Source organism: Daucus carota, chromosome 6 (genome assembly GCF_001625215.2).
Source record: "Daucus carota subsp. sativus chromosome 6, DH1 v3.0, whole genome shotgun sequence".
NCBI lineage: Eukaryota > Viridiplantae > Streptophyta > Magnoliopsida > Apiales > Apiaceae > Daucus > Daucus carota.
The window spans coordinates 5290429-5313354 of NC_030386.2; the positions used below are offsets into that span (position 1 = coordinate 5290429).

General features: G+C 33.3%; 2 protein-coding genes across 2 annotated transcripts; both read right to left on the minus strand.

The window, feature by feature from the left end:
* Positions 1–1227: 1227 nt before the first annotated feature.
* On the minus strand, positions 1228–7059 carry LOC108227998 (beta-galactosidase 3). Its single transcript, XM_017403445.2, has 18 exons — positions 6752–7059; positions 6552–6647; positions 6244–6356; positions 6066–6132; positions 5869–5961; positions 5514–5657; positions 5030–5118; positions 4846–4951; positions 4589–4676; positions 4355–4473; positions 3896–4057; positions 3450–3628; positions 3258–3367; positions 3066–3175; positions 2754–2864; positions 2557–2670; positions 1663–1865; positions 1228–1567 (listed from the first exon to the last, which is right to left on the minus strand). Exons 1-18 carry the CDS (start codon positions 6932–6934, stop codon positions 1450–1452), a joined length of 2205 nt encoding a protein of 734 aa, XP_017258934.1. The 5' UTR covers positions 6935–7059; the 3' UTR covers positions 1228–1449.
* A 4413-nt stretch (positions 7060–11472) lies between these two features.
* Positions 11473–21731, minus strand: LOC108227670 (uncharacterized). The gene is made up of 18 exons (XM_017402948.2): positions 21570–21731; positions 21412–21472; positions 21283–21319; positions 19995–20125; positions 19762–19854; positions 19401–19680; positions 18069–18202; positions 17649–17788; positions 17233–17283; positions 16907–17052; positions 16684–16729; positions 16481–16589; positions 14909–15422; positions 14617–14830; positions 14420–14490; positions 12861–13029; positions 12652–12781; positions 11473–12484 (listed from the first exon to the last, which is right to left on the minus strand). The coding sequence occupies exons 1-18, from the start codon at positions 21672–21674 to the stop codon at positions 11814–11816; spliced, it is 3102 nt and encodes a 1033-aa protein (XP_017258437.1). The 5' UTR covers positions 21675–21731; the 3' UTR covers positions 11473–11813.
* Between the last annotated feature and the right edge of the window lie 1195 nt (positions 21732–22926).

The following is a 22926-nucleotide window of genomic DNA, read 5'->3' on the forward strand; positions in this document are numbered from 1 at the left end:
TATAGATAATAATCATTTAAAAAACTAATAGCAAAAGAATTAGAACCATAAAAGAATAATAATTTTTAACTGATAAATAGTAATCATAAAATAAAAATAATTAACAAATAAAATAGGATATATAAAATAGGAAATATATATTTATCTTATGATAATGTAAATGATTCTTAATTAGTATTGTGTTTGACGGGCACGGGAGGCGGCCCAAACTAATTTTTATCTAAATAATTATAAATCTTCTATTAGTATTATGTTTGACGGGAAAGTGGCTAAAATAATTTTTTATCTATGTTATAATTTTTTTTTTTGTTAAAACGGTACCACGGTTCAAATTAATTTTTATCCTGTTATAATCCTTAATTTTATCATAATTAGAATAATTTTTATTAGTATTGTGTTTGATAGTAAGGCGACTCAAACTAATATCTAAATTATAATGTTTTGTTATTAGTATTGTGTTTGACTCAAACTAATTATAATATATTTTTTATTAGTGATATGTTTAACGAGAAGATGACTCTGAATAATTTTTATACTATTATAATTTTAATTCGTATCAAAATTTATAACGCCGCCGCGAAGCGCGGCTTTTTTAACTAGTTTTAAGAATATTACAATCATATTCAAACCTACATCAGCTATTATAATCATATATCAAGTAATCCAACCTATATCATTTGTGAACATAATAGTATTGTAATTAAAGTCCACATAAATATCATTCGATGTTTAAAACTATCAGTTATATCAACTAATATTGGAGCAACAACCGCCCAAAATATTAACATTTTTCTATCGTGAAAGGTGAGTGCTTGCGGGATTCACCATTGTACCATATTTGATGTCAGCCATGTGAACCACCTAAAATACAATATAAGTCTTTCTCAAAAAATTAATTAATAAATGAGACGAAGATGGAAGAGCGGAGAAATAGAGCCGGAGATTGAAGAACGGAAAAATAACGGCCGGAACTCTAACATTGAAAGTCGACTCTGCAGATCCTAAGTTTTCGACTGAACATAATTTTTAATTATTTTGGAGGTAATGGTTAGAAATAAATTTTCTTAAAAAGTCAATTAGTTTTTTTTTTCCTTTCAGAAACGTATGCTTTTTGAGGAGCGAGTCAAGGATTTCAGACTAAGATACAAAGCTCTGTTTATGTTCCACTCTTTTCCCCATCTGAAATGGTTCATTTCTCATGCAGAATGAAAGCATGACGGTCAAGAATTTCTCAAAACAAGTATTGGATTGATTTAACAAATAGGAGAGTAGTTTCTGTAATTACAGGCAAAATCAGATGATGCCATTGCCTTTTCCTATTTACTTACATAGCTTAAAACTTGCTATACTAAGATCACTCTCACAAAACGCCTCATATCTATATATAGCTCACAGCTTCTAGTGATCAACAATAAATAATAACTAGATCAATGTTCTTATGATCAGAGCTTACTGATCAACAATATTTCTTTTAACTATGGAAATACTTGATACATCCCCACCAATTTCTTCAAAAATCACCAATAAGTTGTGCGTAGGCTTCAACCAAGACCGAGGAATGTGGTACCTGAATGTAAAAGATTTGTCAAGGTCCAAAGCAAGCATAGCATTTATTTATATATATGGTATATCAGGCAGCATATAAATTTTTTGAAAGATTACCATCGTTGTGTTGGCTGGCCACATCCGAGTTGGCAGAATCTTGGCCGATATGTACCAGCATAACTGCAGCCACTGCAGTCACCACTGGAAAAAACAGTCCAGTATCTTCCCAGATTGTGTCCATTTATCCATATTTGCCCTTTTCCCATACTATGCATGTCCAAAGCCAAGGGATCCATTCCTTTAGGTGATCTAAAATAAGCCTGGAAGCTACCAGAAATTATCACCAAAATCTATACTTGATTTAAGCAAATTTGAGAGTTTTTTTTTTTTTTTTTTGAGAAAGCAAATTTGAGAGTTAAATTGAAGGCCAAGCTAATTATTATAGATCAAAACTGCGGCAAATTTTAAATTTTCAACACCCACTTCACTTGTTAAATTTTCTCCAACAGCCTGGATTTTATCTCTAATTACTAAACCCAATTTACAAGTGAGATATATTAGATATGTTTATTTGCAATACCACCAATCTTTGGTGCTTTTAGTTGTTTATGGATTCGCTTGTTACATTCAGGACTAAAACGCATGAAAGACAAAATCCTAAGCAAAAAGAAGAAAGGAAAAAGAAAGTACTCCATTTTTATGATTCTTCATAAAAACTAGTGTTACCAGCATTTCGAGAAAGAAGAAAGATGTGGTCATGTGGCATCTGCATCTAATAACTATTTATAAAATTCTCCACTGTAGTCTACAAAAATGAGTTAAAGAATCAGAAAACCTGAGATAAGCTGTTGGATACCAACTCTGAAATCTCTAATACAGATATCAAATTATTATACTGAGAATCTTGTCTAGAAACCTATCTTATTTAACCCTAGCCGACGCAAAGTCGAGTTCTTTTTCTTCTTCATCATGAAAATTCAAAAACGAAGATTTAAAGTGGTCTAACATTACCTTATACCATGTAAGTGGCTGCGGTTTGAGTGTGGCCAGAGACCCGGTTAACCAATCAACAGATGAAATTCCACTTGGAGAAACTAGATTCATTGCTTCACCCTTGAGACCGGTCTACACAAAAGTTAAACACACTTTCGGTAAAATTTTGACCCAAAATCTTAGCAGATAACTTGATAGAAACTACATTTATTTACCTGGTAAGACCATTTTTGCCAAGTTAAATCCATTTTTCCTTGGTCTAACCCGTTTAAAACAACTGGTCCTAGGACTCCAGTGTTCCATGTCTCAAAGTGCGGCCCATTGTTCTTCAAGCAAAATGAGAAACAATTTTAGGAGGATATATTTGTTTTCGTATTTTTTTAAGCCTCAACACATGCAACTTTTAACTACATATATCCAGACTCTTCTCTCTGTAATAGTTCTTTGACTCTTGAAAGAATAAAACTACACTAACTGGAATATATATTTTATTTACTAGAACCCTTATGAAGGAGTAAAGAACTAACTGGCAGTCCAACAGCCACACTAAGTAGTGAAATTATGTTACTTCCAGCTTGCAAGTTGACATTTCCATTGTAGGTAAATCTTCGATCTGTACGTGTCCCAAATGCAGAGCCTGCAAATAAGATCCCACAAAAACATTGAAAAAATAGTACATTCTTGCTGTGCTTTTCTTTACCATAATTTGCATATCTTACCTGATAATTGCCCATTGCAGAATACATGCAAGGCATGCCCTGCAGACTGCACACTGAGACTAGGATTTTGGCCATGGTGCAGAAAAGATTCGGAGGGATTTATGTTGACACTGAAAATTCAATGATATAAAAGGGCTCAATATAATTTTTTAACCAAGTAGGACACATATTTTAGATCAGTCTCACTCTCACCTAGTTGTGTACCAAAGATAGTCACTAGTATCTCTGGTGATGTTTAACTGTTCCAGTAGCCCAACAACTGTGATTTCTGAATCAGTATTACTTAATAAAACATCTTCATTAAATGTTCCCCATGAATGCAAATTTACATTTGTGGGAGACATTTGAGCTTCAGATGCCTTAACTCCAACCTGACAGATAAATTTATTTAGCATTAGTGTGATGATGTCTAAACTAATGAAGAACATTGGTAACAAATACATATCTGCTATTAGTGTTTTTAAAGTATTGGATTCACTGGTCATCAGGGAAGAATTCAATGAAAAGGAGATTTTAGGCGTGATTGCTCTGACATGACTTATATTATGAAGATAACATCAAAAAGAAGACAAATGAAGCCTTGTTATTCTGCAAATGAAAATGTAGCTGATGTCATCCGGGTTATTAACTGAACGCACCTTTGCGGTGTTGAAGGCCACATTTTTGCAATCTGGAAGAATGCTAATGGACCAAGGAGGAAGATCATACTGCATATTGTTAAAAGTAATCCTTGCACTTGATTTTATATTGAAATTTGAGAGAAAAGCTGCACAGCCTTCCGAGGAAGAAAATACATGTGCCTGAAATTTTTAGAGTGCTCTATAAATATACATGCGGAGTAGAAAACTAGCAATACATAACTGTCCCATTATCAGAGTTTCGAAGTAAGAGCAGAAGTTAGTTTTAAGAACTTTTAAATACTTTCCTCCCCCCCCCCCCCCCCCCTATAAATAGCCTTTTTAAACCATATGCAAATTACACACATGATCATTACAATTGGTCCAGAACAAGAGGGTTTTGCAAAATGATCCTAAAGCACATTTTGTACTTAAAAGTTACTTGAATATCTTTCAATGTCAAAACATACAAAGACGAACCTGTTTATAGGTCCCCAATGATGTCACAGTGGCATCTGCAGAAACTAAAGTTTTTTCACATAACCTGACAGCCTTGTGAAGCTCCTTCAGGTGATCATACTTCGGTTGCCTAACTAAACCTATATATCTCAAGGTCATTTTCAGTTAAATGGCAGGTCTCTTGCAACAAATAACAAAATTAGGCAAGGTATTAATTAATAATACTGAAAGAAAAAGTGCAAGTACATATCTTACCATATTCATCAATGGGAGCATCATAGTCGTAGCTAGTAGTAATAAAAGGGCCCCCAGCTGTTCTCCCAAAGTTGGTGCCTCCGTGATACTGTGACGAAACAGGATGAACATGATTACAATTGCTGATTACATGCAAAGTTGTAAAATTATTTATATAAATTTATCAGTTGCAGAAGTAGATATATTAAGAACTCTTAAGTTATAACACTAATTATATTGCAATATTTAAGTATGGAAGGAAACCAAAAATCACTGACCATATAATAATTCACAAAAGATCCTCCCTTTTGAATAAATCGAGCAATAGCGAAGGCCAAATCTTCAGCAGGCCTCTGGTGGTTTGGAACACCAAACTCTGAAAACCTTTAAAGTGACAACTATTTAGCCTTAATATGTAGTGATTCCATATTACATATGATTAACAAAATTAGTCAAACTTACCAGCCGGTCCAAGCCTCAGTCCACATTGTAGGTTTATAAGGCTTGTTTGGAGAGAAGTAATCACAATAAAAGCCATTGCACGTATCTATCTGTACCCATAGAAGTATTTCAAAGCTTGGCACAAATTATTTCTGTTACGGGACAATTGTACACTTAAAGTTCCATTTGTAACTTTTGAAAAGCTTGACAATCCAAAATCAAATAGAAAATTACACCCTTTCCGTTACATACGATGCTTCAGAAGATCTTTTACTATTTTTATAGGATGACATTTCACATTTCTCCAGCAGAATTTTTTGCTCATATATCCTACTTTGTATTGATACCCGAACATAACAAGATTTCTAGATGTGTTTTATGTGTTGGACTTGTAAAATGAATATGAAGCAGTACCAATTTTGGAATCCACATCTGTGGACTGATATATTATGAATGTAACTCGAGAAACATATTGTTTTGCAAAAAGTACAAACATATATCATACCACTGGATCCGGAGCATCTTCTTCCTTGCACATAACCCAGGGGACTCCAGTTGCTAGTTCAAGTGCCATGTCAGCTGCCCAGGTCATGTAAGAATGACCAGCAGCGCCAAATTTTTTGCTTTCTGGTCCGTACTCATTCTCTATCTGCTCATATTATATCAACCGCAACATTATATTCCATGATACTATACATATTTTGGTAGTAAGTTGTAAAATTGAAATCACCACAAAATGAATCAGTTTGAATTTTATAATTTTCTGTATGAATCATGAATATATCTTAAACTTGATCAATTCTAGTAAGGAATTTATGGCTTTCAAAGGCAAATAGAGATGTTAACAATAAAAGCCATGCCTGAGACAGGATAATAGGGCCACCTTGAGATTCAAACAACTTTTCATCCTTCATCATTTGAACAATTTTTTCAGTAAAGCCTTGCATTGCTATCTGTAAACACCAAAACATAAGTTAATGAATAAAGAGGTTGGTAAGTTATTGATAGTAAGACTATATTATCAAGACATACTAAGTTTGTGAGTGGAAAATAAAACCTTGAAAGGTTCATTGTCTGTTCGGAAGCTGATACCAGGAATATACTTTAACCAAACAGGAAAACCCCTAGAAAGAAAATCATGTAGTTATATTAACTATAAATGATTAAACTTAATATAAGTTCAACTAGATATAAGTACTATAGAGGAGGATTTAAAAATGTCATTCTTTAATTACCCGAAATTCCATTCTCCACAAATATAAGGTCCAATTCGAAGATGTAAATATAGGCCTGCTTTTTGGACCAGCTTAATGAACCCAACCAAATCATACCTTCCCTCAAAGTTATACTAGAAACCAAAAATTGAAACTCATTAACTCATCAGAAAGAATCACATATATGCTAAACGAAGAAATTCTGAAAATTACTTGTGTTGCCCCCAAATAACAAGTCCTATGGCATAAATTTGAGAGATATAAATACATTAACAAGTCTAATTTCTGTAATTGCTGACAGTCATTGAATATAAGAAAGCACATATTACATTGCCTGGTGAAGGTTCATGCACATTCCAAAAAACATATGTATCAACAACATCCAATCCACCATCTTTAGCCTTTTGTATAAGATCTTCCCACATCTACAAAAACACCCATTTGTTAATATTGATTTCTACAGAGACCCCATTTGTTTTTCAACAATAATATGAACAAAAATATGGAAAGAATCATCAGAGTTGGATACTTGAGGAGTGCTTCTTGGATAATGTATGGAGCCAGAAAAAAGAATCCTTCTTTGTCCATTGATGACCAAAGCCTTGCTATCATATGTAACACTGCATTGTATGAGTTGAATGCATATCATTAACACCAACAACATCAGAATACATTTGGAAGCTGAACCCATTTGCTTATTATTCTCTCTCATTGAGAGAGAGAGAGAGAGAGAGAGAGAGAGAGAGAGAGAGAGAGAGAGAGTTTGGCTTAGTGTGGGAAAACAGGACAAAGAGTAAGTTGATATTTGTGGGCAGCAAGAAAGTGCCACCACCACCACTCTGCAAAAAAGCAAAGCTACCAACTCATATAATTACCCATATGACTTGCAAGATGTGTCTTGCATTTTAGACACCAAAGTAACCTTAGTAATTAGTAATTACTCCTACAAAACCAGATTATTTTCGACTTTATTATTTCCAAATTATAAAAGGTAAATAAATGTACAAGATTGTACCGGTAATTTTTTTCTTTTTTATAGTCACAAAATTTTAATTTCTAATTAAACTTTCTCAATAAATCTCTTCGTTTTCAGATAAATTGATCATAAAGCATCATTTTCGTTTTGTTATTTTGCGGTTGATATTACATTTTTCATCATTTAGATATCTAATTGTCTGTATGAAAATTCCTGTAACTAATATATATCTTTACATCATACATAAAAAATCGATAAATATTAAAGTTGTTATTAATGTTAAGATGATAAAAAAAACTCTACGTACTCCGATAATTTTAAATAAAAGCTTTTAAAATGTCTATCTAGTTTTTTTATCCATATATATATAAATAACCTCAAACAGCCTCTCTCTCTTTCAAAGACATAGTTATAATTATGATTTGGGTGCATTTTATCCTCCTCGCAACCTCCTCAAAGCGGGATATATGATTTGGTTATAAAAATGCCCTGAGAGGGGAGTATATGTTTTACAGCTCAACGGGATATATGATTTGGTTATAAAAATACGCTGAGAGGGAAGTATATGTTTTACAGCTCTGCATGCTACATTGACAATCGTAAGTTGTAAACTCCCGCTTGGGAATGACATTGTTACTTGCATAACGGCTACGTTATAAAATCATAATTCATGATTTTCACGAAACATTGCGAATATTAAAATCACATAACATGCGTGAATCACCTATACCCAACCAAAGTAATAATACCATTGCCTTATATTTCACCATCACAAAAGACATTCCATGCCTCACTTAAATACAGATGGGAACTAATTGCATTTTTTACGATTGGATGTAATTACTTTAACCGTCTAAACATGTAGTAATTGGTTTCTTCTTTTCCTTGTTTATGTGGAATATAAGGACGCATATATATAACACAATATACTACTTTGATTTGCGAATATGAATTTACTCCCTCAACAAGTTAAGCACAAAGTCAATATCATCATATTATGGATAGCTTTTGTTTATTTTTTGCATTCTGTTATTTTCAGTAGCAAAGCTTTCTAAACAAAAATAATACATAGTTAAATGTTTTTGAATTTAGGAATAAAGAAACACTTATAATTGACGAAGAAAGCGAATAGAAATAATATTGTTGTAACTTGAAGTCACCAACATCCAAAAGATGGAGAATAATTAGGGCTGTTTGGGTGAGCTTAAAATAAATTCTTCTTGATTAAAATAAAAAAGTGAATTAGAAGAAATAATTAAAAGTAAATTAAGATTTATAAGTGACAAAAATGTTTAGGAATAAACAGAAAGAAACTGTGAGTGAAAAACTAGCATTTGTAATTTCTAAAAAGGGAAAATAGATTTTTTTGCCACTCAACTTATAGTTTTTTTAGAAATTTACCACCCAACTAATTTTTTTATTCTTTTAGTCACTAATGTTAGGTTTGGTTTTATTTTTAGCCACCAACTTAGGTTTGGATTTGATTACCAGCATTATGATAATTTTTTTGTCGCTAAACTTATTGCGTTTTTAGAAACTAACCACTGAACTATAATTTTTTTATTTTACTCACTAGTGTTAGATTTAGGTCTTTTTTTTGTCACTGAAGTTAGGTTCAGATTTGATTATTAGCATTACATTTTATGTGTATCATTATTAAAATATAGTGGTAGTCGGTAATATTTTGATGATTTGATATATGTTTGTATTTTTATATATAGTACTTTTTATGTCTTCAAGGTCGCTTACCTTGGATGATAAGAATTTTACACGCATTATATGGCCTTTAAAAGATGTAGTTTCATATATAACTTTATTTTTTTTCTTCCGAATGAAAATCCAGCGTTTGAATTTTTACACACAAAAATAAGTTATGAAACTATGTTTTATAAGAATCTTAAATACATGCTAAGCACTAGAGAAAATTTGTAAACTAATGAGAGGGACGGAGGGAGTAATAATAATATAAAATGATGCATTATATATAGAGGACAATCATCGAAAATTAAGTTTTCCTCTCTATTTATTTATCTCGAAAATTGTAATAAGATAAAGTTATTAAAATTTTTGAAGATAAATTTAAGAAAGATCTTAGACTGAGTTAGTCCATTGAAAGTTTAATAGCAAAAGATGATGCGTCATATCACTCAATTACACTTTATCTTATGAGAGAGGGTGAATTGTTTGAAGTCATTGATTTCATATTCATGATTTATTGAATTTTTAGAATCTAATTACTATTATACCTGATTTTAATTTTTCATCGTCTCATTTTATATTACTATTGCTATATATAAGGATATAGACATACGACACATCATCAAAATATCAAATACTATCACTATGTATAAATGATGATACAAAAAATTATCATAATGCTAGTAATCAAATCCAAACCTAAGCTGGTGGCTAAAAACAAAACCAAACCTAACATTAGTGACTAAAAGAATAAAAAAATTAGTTGGGTGGTAAGTTTCTAAAAACAGTATAAGTTGAGTGGCAAAAAAATCTATTTTCCCTTCTAAAAAATACTTCAACTTTTTTACACAAACGGATCAAGAAAATCACATTCTTATGCATCGCCAAACCGGCACAGTATAGTTGAGATAGTAAAGCAATATAGTCTGGTAAGATTATGATTGTATGTAAGGGGCGTTATAATGAGAGGAAATGTGAAAATGAAGCATAGGATCCTTTTTCCCGCGGAAACATGGGCATGCATGTTTTGGCTCATTGGTTGTGACTTGTGAGTTGTGTGACCTGTGACTTGCGACTTGTGAGTCTTATGACCCACAGACACACACACATGACACACTACAAGACACCCCTTGGTTTTGTGTCTTCACCATCGTCCATTCTTTTGTTTCTCAATTTCTTCTCACTTGTGGCCTGTGGGACTGAGCTCATCATAATAACTTATGTTGGGTTTTATTTTTACAATATTCGACTTGATTTTATTTGTTTATAAATTTTTATCTGAGATGGGATGATGTTGATTAAGTTACGGTTCCATTCTACTGGTTTATAAGTTTTTATCTTGCTTGGATAATGTTGATTAAATTATGTCCCCGCCCGAACTCCGCTAATTTTTCTGTTCCATGTTTGGCAGGCAGAGGACGTGGGTGTCCAAAACCTTTGTCCATATTAGAGCATATCCTATCCTTAAATAAAAACAATTATATTATAAATATAGATTACAGATATTATATCAAAAATTCTAATTCGAGACATTATTGTTGTTTATAATTTTAATCATTATCCCGATATTGGCTTTGTTGTAAGTTGTATATAATTTTAATCATTATCTTGATATTTTAATTTATCCCACCATCTTTAATCAACAATCAACGAAGATACTCTTACACACATCAGTTTCAAGAGCAATATCAGGAATGTCAGGAATGCCAAGACAATTCTCAAAATAATTTTCAAAAAATTCTTGTCATGTTTTATTTAGTAAATGAATATTCGTGTAGGACGGACTCATTATGTTTTTAAAAAAATAACCAATAACAACCTAACACATTATTTTTAAAAAAAATTGGAATCTTTTTTCTAAAACTTCTAACAATTACATCCCCGGCTACCAAATATTAGTGTGATCTCACAATATTGTACTACACATTTACGTAGAACTACGCGCTTTAGGTAAAACAAAAGAAATGCATTCACTTATTTTATGAACAGGGGGCGCTCAACAAATAAGCTTTTCATACCGACCCTGAGAATTACTCAATCCGGCCCCGGGTCCGGTTCTTTACATTCAGGACGCATGAAATATAATTTCATAAATTATTTTAATTTCTTTTTAATATAAAAATTTAAATTTATAAAAAAATGATTTCAATTTTTATTGTCAGGATAAAAAAAATGAAATGATTTCCAACATATTATAGAACTCTTAAAATAGATGGACAGATATCGGAGAAAAATTGAAAAGACATGAAATGGAGTAATATATTACTGTCGGGGCCAATATCTTTTGGTTGGTTGATTGCTCATATTAGAACTGTTTAGAAGGAAAGCTGTTAGACATTGGTTAGGTTATCTTTGGCATAATAAAGTCATTGTTATTATTGGAAGTAATCTATAAATAATAGCATATGAAATGAAAAGGGGAAAAAAGGTTTAAAATAAGTACTACATGCATCATCTATTGGTGAAATTATTATTACCAACTAAATTTTCAATACAACGGACAGATCAAAAGGCATGTGACATCAACAAATCAATCAACATATTGGTTTATTAGATTTATGATTTTCTTCTACCTATTCCACCAGCCAATGCTATTTTTAATTTCAACATATTCAAATTGTAGTACAGCGAGATGATTCTTTTTTAGAAAGGTTCAGCTGTGGAAGGAAAATTGTGGACGATTGCATTTGTAAAACAAAGCACCTCAAAACTTAGACCCTCTGCTCATCCACATACATTATGATGAATTCAGTTAAATAATGACAACTAAATATGGGATGTTCCCCAACACAACAGACCGATATTTCAAGGACGAGGCAGACATGACATTCAGAGCAAGACTGATATTTCAAGAACACACGAGACTTGGCATTAAGACCAAGCGGCGGTTTTAGCTGCACAACCTGATGTATATTGATTATGATTGGAACCACCTTTTAAGTTGTCTGGGAGGACCTTGCTTTTCTCCTTCAGCTTTGCCTGAGAATTTGGATGTATATTGTTTAATTAGCATGTCAAGCTCATCCTCCATGTCACGGCCTAATGGGTCGCTCTTCTTACTCTTTTTCCTTTCATTAGAACTAAAATCTTTCTTTAAAACTGTACCATCTTGCAATTTCCTCTTTTTTCTCCCATCATCTCCCGGCCTGGAATTATTTGCACGGACTTCACTAACAGCATGGGGTGTTACTCCATCGTTAGGCTTTCTTCCGTTTGGTCGCCTGACTTCCTCACTGTCGTTATACTTTAAATCGTTCTTCTTTTCCCATTTTATGGGAGAGAGCTTCTGCCTTCTGTTAAATTTACCTTCAGCAGCAGCTCCTTCAAGTGCTTCATGTTCCTTTTTGTTTTCCCTTCTAGGTTCTACGCTTTTGAATGATGTAAAATCACCTCCAGATCTTGACATACTAGAACGGTTATCACGTAGATGGGAATCAAAGCTACGCTGCGTACTCTTAGCATCTTGACCAGAACCTTGCAGCTGAAACTGTTGCTGCTGATACTGGATCTTCTCTTGGCGCTGCTTCAGTGTTTGGATATTATCAAGAGCAAACTCCACAATAGGGCGATGCTCAGGACCAAAAGTTTCTGTACATAATAACCAAAACAAATCAAAACTAGTTAGGGGATCATATATTTGGAGTAAATATTGGCACACACATCACAGCAAGCCCAATTTGATCATCTAAGCACTCATATATCAAAATCATGGAAAAACAAGACCATTCATTGAAAATAATAAGCTAAACACATACCAGGGTTGTTATTAAGAACTCTTAGAGCCACTAGAGCATGTTCATGCTCCGTGAACTCAACAAAAGCAACTCCACGAGAGTGATTCTTCGTCACTACCTTGCCTTTTTTTGAATCTTTCAAAAACTTAATCTGCAAGGAGCAACACGGGGTAAGGAATCCATATCCCTACAGCTAATAAAAAAACATTATATAATACAAGTACAATGACCTGTCGAATAACGGGTTTCTGTTTAGATGCTCTTGATGTAACTGCATCTATGCAATGTCTTTTCAATTCCTTTTCAGTCATGGACTTTGGCAAGTTATAAATAATGAGTCTTGTCCTTGAAATATGAAAGTTTGGCGATTGAAGCTTCATGGCTTTAGTTCTTTCCAACCTGCAACACAATTAGATCTGTAAATCCGTTATCTAATTCAAACTTCAAAAGAAGCCCGGCATAGAACAGTAGCCGTGTTGAATAAAATAATAAAGCCCACAACTTTATATAGAATTTCACATTTAAAAAACAAGCAAAGCTAGAAATGAACATACTTATCACTCTCAGCAATCCACATGGTGACATGTGTAGCGTAAAAAAGTTAGGGCAAGGGCAATGGTGATGTTAAAATAGGTGGAGCTATAGATATACTTCAACACCAATAATCATCATGCCTCCGATTGTTGGTTCTATATTCCACTAACTTGTTTGGGTGTAAAGTTTGTTCCCTTTTTTAACCTTATTTATTTCCTTCACTTTTATTTAACTTTTTAGTGATGTGACAAATATAGAACACTCTATATTTGAGCTATATATATAGCACCAACTCTAACATTGTGCTATTCTATCACAATGTTTAACACACCATTGGAGTATGTGCTTTACATTTGTTTCACAGTATAGCTTTAGCACTACATATAGCACATCAACTGGCCATGCTCTTATAATCTAAAAATTATAATAGTAATATCATCTGAATGAACTCCAAAGAGTATGAGCGTTCCCAGAAATGATAAGAAGCACTAGCATGTTTAGTTTAAGAAATCCACAAGTCCTTAGATTGTAATAAAGATGTCAATTATTTTAGTCATATCTAAAGGTAAGCCTCTCACAGCATACAAAGATGTCGTCCTATATTACAAATGGCAAGCCTGCTAGCATTTGCATAGGTCACCCAGCAGATTTGATGTCCTAAGTAGAAAGAAGGGATCCTCAGTAAAAACCCAAAGCTGGACAAGGAAATATAAGAATCATTTTTACTGTTTACAACACCTAAAGCTGCTTAGCCCACTGGTAAATAGCTCGTCTACTCAACTTTATCCACTGGTGGACTGGTGGTTAGCAAGGAAAAAATAAATATCACTTGTTAAAGATATCAGCCATATTGTTCTCAGATCTAAAACATCCTAAAGCTCCATAACCCACTGCTATATAGCTCGTTGTCTACTCAAATCTATCCACTGGTTGTTAGCATGGAAAAAATAATCTCACTTGTTAAAGATAACAACCATATTGTTCTCACTTCTCAGATCTAAAATATCAAAAATGTTATGAGAGGTATATTTTCTTATCCTGCCTGACCGGACAATGTGGTTCATAATTTTCTGACCCGGATACTGGGAATTGAAACCATAATCCACAGTTTGGATTAAGGAATTGGTATAAATGGAAACTCGTTCCCCACATGCCCCATGGAATTTCAAATTGTTCCTATTACCATTTACCCCCAACAATCCAATTGACCCCATGATATATTCTGACCACAGCATACCAATTAACTGGCACTTACATTTGCCGTTTCGACATATCAGCAACTGAAACACCATGAGCAGCTGGGGTTCCCTCAACAATAAGCCCTTCCTATCAGATAAAAGATTTAAAAAAAATTACTAATCAGAAAACTCGATAACCACTTTAAGCTGCAAAAACAAAGCTCCCACACTGAAACTCTCAGAGAAGAACAACAAAGGCTATTTGAAGACCAACCTTTGCTAAGTATAGGTTCCGGTGGTCATGATCCTCCTTCTTGGTCTTTTCCAACTCTTTACTATGTGCTGAATTCTTGTCCAAGGCCTTCATGACTTTTAGTTGTCTGCCCTTAAGTATAATACCCAAACCTGCTACAGCACTTGCTGCCGAAATTGCAGCATCAGCCGCATCTACTGTTTTAAACTTGAGAAATCCAGTTCCTTTTGGCCGCCTGCACGAATGACAAAAAAATATTAAATTTTAATGGAACATACAAGCTCTAAAATAATGCATACAAGTAAATCCATACTTTGTGACGTGATGAAGTACTGGGGAAAAGTACTGCACTTCACCAAATCCAGAGAAACGTTGTTTTACTTCTTCAGTATTAACATCAAATGGAAGATTGCAGATAAAGAGTGTTTTCTGCAGCTCTTGTGCTTCAGATTCACTTTTTCCATCATTGCCAAATTTAGAATCATGTGCTAATTCAGTCGTCCCAGCAACCGACTTCCTGGGAACAGTTGTGGTACCAGTATTCTTGTCACTCTTAGGCGCAACTGAAAGATCTTTGGCTGATATATGTGCCTCCACAGAAGATGATGTCATTATGGTGTTGAGAACTTTTCTTGCAACATCTGCCTCCTCGTCAAAATCAACTTCTGCCCTATCTTTCTCTGCTATGTCGGATTCAACTGGAATATCACCAACATCAGACGCTTCAAGTATCTCATCACTATTATTATCATCCTCCTCCATATCATTATCATCCTCCTCCGTTTCAGTATCCATATCATCATCATCCTCACCGCTTCCGCTCTGCCCTGTAAATGGTACAAATACAGTCTACTATATGTTACTCTGACTCAGGTATGGAGCGTCGGACACGACACATCCGAGCGTTGGACTCGGAAAGTTACGAAAGTTGGGACATTGGACACTATAAATATTTGGACACAGGTAAACAAGTATGGCAAGTATGACAATTGACACCTAAACAAAAAGCAATAACTCAAATTAATATTACTTTGTGGCTTTGCAAATTAGGCATCTTCTCTACTTTCATCTCATTTTTGCTTGCTTCTTTCTTTTCATATACAGTTAAACATCTTTAAAGTAATAATGTTGGGACCAATGAAAAATATTACTGTATCGAGAGTAAAATACACTATCAACATTACGTTGGGGCCAGAAAAAAATATTACTTTAGTGAGGATATTACTTCAACGATTATTACTTAAGCGAGGTTCAACTGCAAATTTATTTTGAACCGTTAGTTTAACTCTTTTGTGGTCTTTTAAGTTGGTCAAAGTGTCCACATTTCACTCAAAGGATCAAAAGCGAAATAATTGCCGTGTCCCGGTGTCCAAGTGTCTGACAAGGGCATGCCGACCGAAAAAGATGTCGGAGTAACATATCATTGTTCAGTACACAATTTCGGAGAAAGACGGACTAAAGGAAGAAAACCATTACAGAAATGTAGAATCTTAGTAGAAACACATTCCTCTTGACTACACTCCTAAATTTACGTGAAAATATGTGTAGTAGCCAAGATCACAATCAAATTATCTAGTACCAAGCTACCAACTACAGATGAGTACTTGGTGCAATTTTAGCAAATAGGATCATGATGAGTTAGTAGCTCTGGTCTAGGGAATCAGTCATAAGCTTTTTTTCTTTTTGCTAATTAATCAGTCATTAGTTTGTGTCAAATTCAAACTAATCTTTTCTCCTATTTTGTAGGAACTTGAAAAAATTACATCGCTAGCTGCTCATTGATTGACAGGACTGAAGTATTAATCGTGATAGATAAGGAGCACAAAAACATAGAGGAAGTTTTCTAACCATTTGAAAATTAAAATACTATTAGGGCCAAGATTACCTTCTTCTGATGGCTGAGTCACTTTAGCGGCATAAAGCTTTTTGGGAATAGCCCAATCAACAGCAATGGGTCTTCCACGAAACTTAGTACCATTGAACATCTTGATGGCCTGAAATGGGATATAAACAACAAATAGAATCAAAATATTGCCCAACTGGGAGAAATATAGCTACAAATTCACATTCAGTTTACATAATTCATACCTTTTCAGCATCCTGCTTGCATGTGTATTTAACAAAAGCAAATCGCCTAACAAACACAGAACCATTATTTAGAACAATAAAAATGACAAGAAGTCAATAACAGTTACAATAACAAATAAGTCAATAGCAATCACAATAACAATTTTGACAGGAACAAAATGTCACATGAACATCAAAAAACAAAATAAATGTTATATAATAATTAACCATTATAGAGACATACTGAAACTCCTTTTGTGGAATTACTTCCCAAACAAAGCCTGCTCTGGAAAACACTTCTTTGATCTCTATTCTTTGTTTTGGATAACGCCACACTTCTTTGTTCCCTTTCATTTTTGTTTTATGCGAATCTTCTTTAGTCTCAATTTTCTGCATTATGATTTGTAAGGTTACTGAATGATTAAAATTTGTGTGTGCACACATACATACAGTCATACAGACACATTAATAATGTAAATGTATCGCACAAGAACATACAGGCACATGTATTCATATAAATACATTAACTGTTAAATTTTAGTGAAATGTGAAATAAACATGGATAAAAACCTCATAGGGAAGATTTCGAACAATCAGCTTCCATTTTTGAGTGTTGGCACCCTGGTCCATTCAAAGAAAGAAATATAGCACTCAGAAAATAGACAAGTAGTAACTAACTAAATATAATCAACCACCAATGTTATTATAAGAAAGAAAGACTCATATACAGACAGATGTTGTAGCTAACTAGCTATTGTAAACAACAAAACTATTCATTGACAACCAACCAATGCTTAACCCTTTGAAACAGCAAATACTAGTTAACAACAAATCCATATATCAGAGCTAGGAAATAAGCCAATCAGCTTAACATGTCAAGGACAAGGCATCATCGACCTGTTTTGCTCATTGATAGAGGAATATTCAATCGAACTACTGAAGACCATATATATGCTTCCTAAATTGTGAAACAACAGCAACATTACCTCTCCCCCTAGCTGGCGAGCCCAAACAATTCCTCCACATATCTCTTTTTGGTGCAGCGATGCAACACAACCACGGGCAGACCTTACACTTGTAAAAAGCACAGAAGATGCGTCCAGTTTGCATCCATCTTCCCTGAGCCCTAAGAACAATTTTAACACATGATCTAATATTTGAGTAGTATAGTAGAAACTCAAGTGGGAAGAGAAGTACATCTTTAGAAACTAAGAAGTCCTTTACATTATTAATATAAAGGACACAAGTGTTTAGTTAAATAAATACCAACAGAACAGCCAAAAGGTAAGCAAGGCTAAAAATACATAAGCTCTATAGAAAACCAGTGAACTTTAGCAAGATATGCTCATAGAAATACACTATTTTTGAGGAAGCAAACTTAGAACACATTTAAGAAATGCTAATACCATGATGGTTAAGCTCATCTCTGGAAAGAGGATAAATTATAGACGAAACAGTGCCCAACTCTTTGGCTTTGTGATGAACACTTTCTGCCATATCAGCACCAAGAAGTCCACCGAATATAACTGTCCGAGCAAGCCTTTAAAAATAGACAGAGACAAAAAAGTATCATTTCAGTCAACTGAAAGCACAGACCTGTAACACAAAAGGTGTTAATGACCATAGTTGCACGGATCGTGGATCGATCCAGTACGCAGTACGAGTTCGGATACGTGGAACGCTAGTTTAAGCGAATGGGGTACGCTGAGGTGTGAATCGGGTACGCGGGTCGATATAAGGATATCGTTAATATATATATTTATATATATATATATAATAAAGATAGAAAAATATAAATATGGTACAAAGTACAAGAAAAGATATTAAGAAATATGCACACATGTGATTTTGCAAGGTTCCGCAAAACTATCAAAACAAAAATTTTGATTTAAATTATAATTTTAAATTAACATAAATTGAATAAGAATCAATTGAAAAAGAATTCCTACCACTAATTGATGGTGAATCATTTATTGGTGACATTAAGAATTTTTTTAACATTAACTAATTTTGTTTACATTTTTATATTGATTAGTATAATAGTTTTTTTTGGATTTTTAATATTATATTATATTAAAATTGAAATATAATTACAAGATCTGTTTTTGAAACTAGATAAAAATTAAATGTGAGTTGTTAAGCTTTGCACGTCTGTTGACAATTAAGTAAAAAAATAGTAGTAGTAGGATACAGCTGTATGTCTGATCACTTGCACAGTTACAGATACAAGCCTCATTCACACCGTACACACTTCATCTTCTTCACGGTTCATCTTCTTCCTCAATTAAAGCAAAGAAATATACATACAAACATATATATGTATATCACAGATCATCAAAACAATACAACACAAATAGATTTTCTTCCTTTCTTCCTCGTTTTACTATCGTCGGAGCAAGCATCCGCGGTTCGCCGGAAAGACGAACTGGCACGCGATCCCGGCCGATCCGGGTCGACCTCGACCCGTGTTCCGGTACGAGCGAACCAGTTCGCGGATCCATAGGCTGTACCGCCAACCGGGTAACTATGTTAATGACTTTGAAACATTCCTAAAACACCTACTTTTGCGAAAAATAGTCAAGTAGACTTTTAATTTCAAAGAAAGAACACACTGCATAAACAATTATGAGTACCAGTCACTTTTCTTACCAAAATCTATATTTGCATGATTTAAAGTGCAATAAATCGAAAACTATTCTGGATGAAAAACATAAGGAACTGTATGAAGAATGCAATACCTCTGCTTTTCTGAATAGCTCTTTTCGTCAGATCCACCTTCAGCAATTTTCTTGACCTTAGGTTTACGAGGCTTGTGCACATTTTCCTCTGTAAATGTAACATCTTTTACTTCTAATTTGTCAGGCTCGCATACATTTTTCTTGGCAACTTTAACAGCTTTCTTTACTACTGGTATATCAGCTTTCTTTTCTTCTGGTTTATCACGCTTGCAGAAATTTTTCTCTGTAACTTTCTCAACTTTCTTTTCTTCCAGATTATCAAGCCCGCCTACACTATTTTCTGTAACAATGATCATGTGAAGAAAGTTAAGCAAACAAGAGTCATATTTATACAAATAATTTTACAATTGTTGTTAAATACCTAATTCTTTAGGCACTGTAGCTTGATCTTGTTTATGGTTGATAACTTCAGATGGAATGTTATTTGACTTAAGATCCCCATCTTCATGCACCACTACATGTGTAAACATACATGCTTAGTAAAAGATATTACATGATTGAATATTCTACTTTATGTATAAATTTCATCAAAGAAGATTAATGGGTAATAACATTATAATATGAATCATTTTAGGACCAAAAATTAGCAGAAACCTTGATCTCCTTTTGATCGACGTTGTTGGAGAGGAGGTCGGTGCATAGCATGCTTGACTCCAATTTTTCGGCCTCCAATAGAAGAACCATTTTTTAGCTCGATAGCGCGGTTAACATCTTCGGTAGTTGCACTACACTTTCATTCACATATTACGAAGTGTTGCAAATAACCAAAAGGAGAATATGAACTAGTTTGAGGTGTTTGTGAAAGTAGGAGGTAGATTCAAGGCATTATAGGACAAACAGTAGGATACATGCATTGTGGAAGCAATAATATGAAAATCAATATAGCTATGTATATACATATAGTCATATATATATATGTGTGTGTGTGTGTGTGTGTGTTTGTATAATATATATAAGTCATTGTTTAAATACAAACCACTAAAATACAAACCAAGCGAAGCCACCCCTACATAACATTATCCACCCTTATATAACATCACCCACCCACTATATGGCATTATCCAACTGCTATACAGTGAAGTCAGATTTCAAAAAACGCTCACTATGAGAGGGTGTATAATGTATATTAATTGTGCGTGGTGCCTTCTAGGGGGCCATTAGATAAGATTGATCTAAGAGCTTCAATTAGTTTCTAGTTTTTTATTTTAATTTTAGTTTCTATTTAACTCATTTATATATAAAGAATTAGAGCGAAAACAAAATCTAGCAACTAACCTATTCTACCTTGGTCTTTATTTTCCAAACTGATTGTCAACCATTTTCATCTAAAGTCCAAACCAAAGTGTAGCCAACTCCAGTACATTAATGAGAAATATGTAATCATGTTTGGTGACTTACACGTATATGCTTCATCCCAAGCATAACCTTAAACTAATACTCCCTCCGTCTCTTATTACTTTTCCTGTTTACCTTTATCACGTTTGCCAACACACACTTTTAATCATTAATATCTTTAATTTCATATTAGTATTATATATAAAAACTTCACTGTATAAAAGTACTCGTGCATACGAATCCAACAAGGTCTCTCACGACTATATTTAGTTTTATAGATTAGACGTAAATTAGTAATTTATCCAATGTTATGAACAGTCCCAACATATCAAACGGGAATAGAAAAAAGAAAGAAACGGAGGGAGTAGATAACTTAATATATACTTTGACAAAATCTGGAATATAAAACCCGAACAATATGAAAACAATCTAGAAAACGCTGAAGTTGAGTAATCAACAGTAAGAAGCCCCAAATCGAACACCAACTGAAAATTCCAAATGAATAAGGTATCAAACACGGAAGCTGAAAATCGAAAACTAGACTTACAATTGAACAAAACCAACGCCTCGGTGTTCAGCCTCCCCTAAAAGCATTCAGCAAAAATAACATCAAGTAAAAAAATTGCAAATGCTGCAACACTAGCGAGTAGTAGAAAGCAAGGATTAGCTAAAACACCTTTCTTAGTAACCATAAAACACCTCCGAATGGGTCCAACATCACTGAAAGTCTCTTCGAGCTAACACACATCAAAATCAAAATGCTTCTAATGAATACAAACATACATACATATATACATACAGAGTCAAAATCATTGAAGACAAAGATATAGGTACCTGTGAATTAGTGAAAGTAAAAGGCAAATTAGCAACAAAAACAGTAGCAGGGCTGAATTCAGATTCGCCACCTTTAAAAGCCTTCGTCTTATTCTTCTTCCCCATCTTCTATATTAACCTAATTTAAACATTCAATCTCTTTTTTTCTGTCACTAAATTTTCCCTATTTTATACGGCTTGCTTAGGGCTGCAGCACACTTTGGGCTGGGCCGCGTATGTTAACCCACATCTATCTATACTATCCTATTAAAGCCGAAAGATTAAAAGTTGGTCCGTCGGTATTTGGGCTGAAGTACGGGCTTATTAGTATAATTGATTATTTCTTTTTAACTCTGGGCCGAAATCTATACTATACTATTTTTTTTAAGGCTATACTATACTATTAAAACTGAAACATTGAAAGTTTTATCAGTCGATATTTGGGTAATTAATTATTCTTTTTAATTTTGGACCGAAATAAGGCCTATTTATATAACTAATTATTCTTTTAAACTAGAATATGTTATCTTTTTTATATTTCCTAACTAAAAAAATTCAATTTTCTAAAATAACATCGAGTAATATAGTAGTTATCTTTTTAACTAAAACACAGTATCTTTTTCTAATATATATATCTATATATATATATAGATATATATATATATAGATATATATATATATATATAAATATAATAATATAATTATTAAATAAATGGTGATATTTGTCGATCAAAATATATTAACGTTATTTTTAAATACTCCACTGATCTAAATTTAAGAGTAATATTACAAATCTATACTATGATATATTATTGTACTATTAAAACAGAAACATGAAAAGTTGGTCGATCGAGTTTGATAAACCGATTCATATTCGGTCCACGAACCTCCTTAATTTATAACATATTGTAATATATTTTTTATTGTCTATTAAACCACAAAACTAAAAATTAGGTTAGTGTTTTATACTTCTATGTTTCTATCGTAAGAATTGGTTCTATCTATACTATACTATTAAGGGAAAATAGATTTTTTTGTCACCCAACTTATTATTTGTTTAGAAACCTACCACTGAATTATAATTTTTTTCTTTTTTGCCACTAATGTTAGGTTCAGATTTTTTTTTTGTCACTGACGCTAGGTTCGGATTTGATTATTACCACTGAACTATAATTTTTTCTTTTTTGCCACCAATGTTAGGTTCGGATTTTTATTTTGTCACTAACGCTAGGTTCGGATTTGATTATTAACACTGTGTTATTCTATTTTTCGGACCATCTAAACGATATTTTTCGGAAATCTATTTTTCGGTAGTCTGCAATATAATGGTGATCTGTGTCTATATCTTTATATGTAAGTACTCCATGTGTGTCCTAGG

Coding starts and splice junctions, on each gene's coding strand:
- LOC108227670 (XM_017402948.2), bottom strand. CDS start 21,674: ATGGGGAAGAAGAATAAGACGAAGGCTTTTAAAGGTGGCGAATCTGAA. Junction 18,203..19,400: donor AGCTATTCAGAAAAGCAGAG/GTATTGCATTCT, acceptor CTATTTTTAAAG/GCTTGCTCGGACAGTTATAT. Junction 14,491..14,616: donor GGAACCTATACTTAGCAAAG/GTTGGTCTTCAA, acceptor TTTATCTGATAG/GAAGGGCTTATTGTTGAGGG.
- LOC108227998 (XM_017403445.2), bottom strand. CDS start 6,934: ATGAGAGAGAATAATAAGCAAATGGGTTCAGCTTCCAAATGTATTCTG. Junction 6,133..6,243: donor TGTGGAGAATGGAATTTCGG/GTAATTAAAGAA, acceptor TTTTCTTTCTAG/GGGTTTTCCTGTTTGGTTAA. Junction 3,629..3,895: donor TGGCCTTCAACACCGCAAAG/GTGCGTTCAGTT, acceptor TTTATCTGTCAG/GTTGGAGTTAAGGCATCTGA.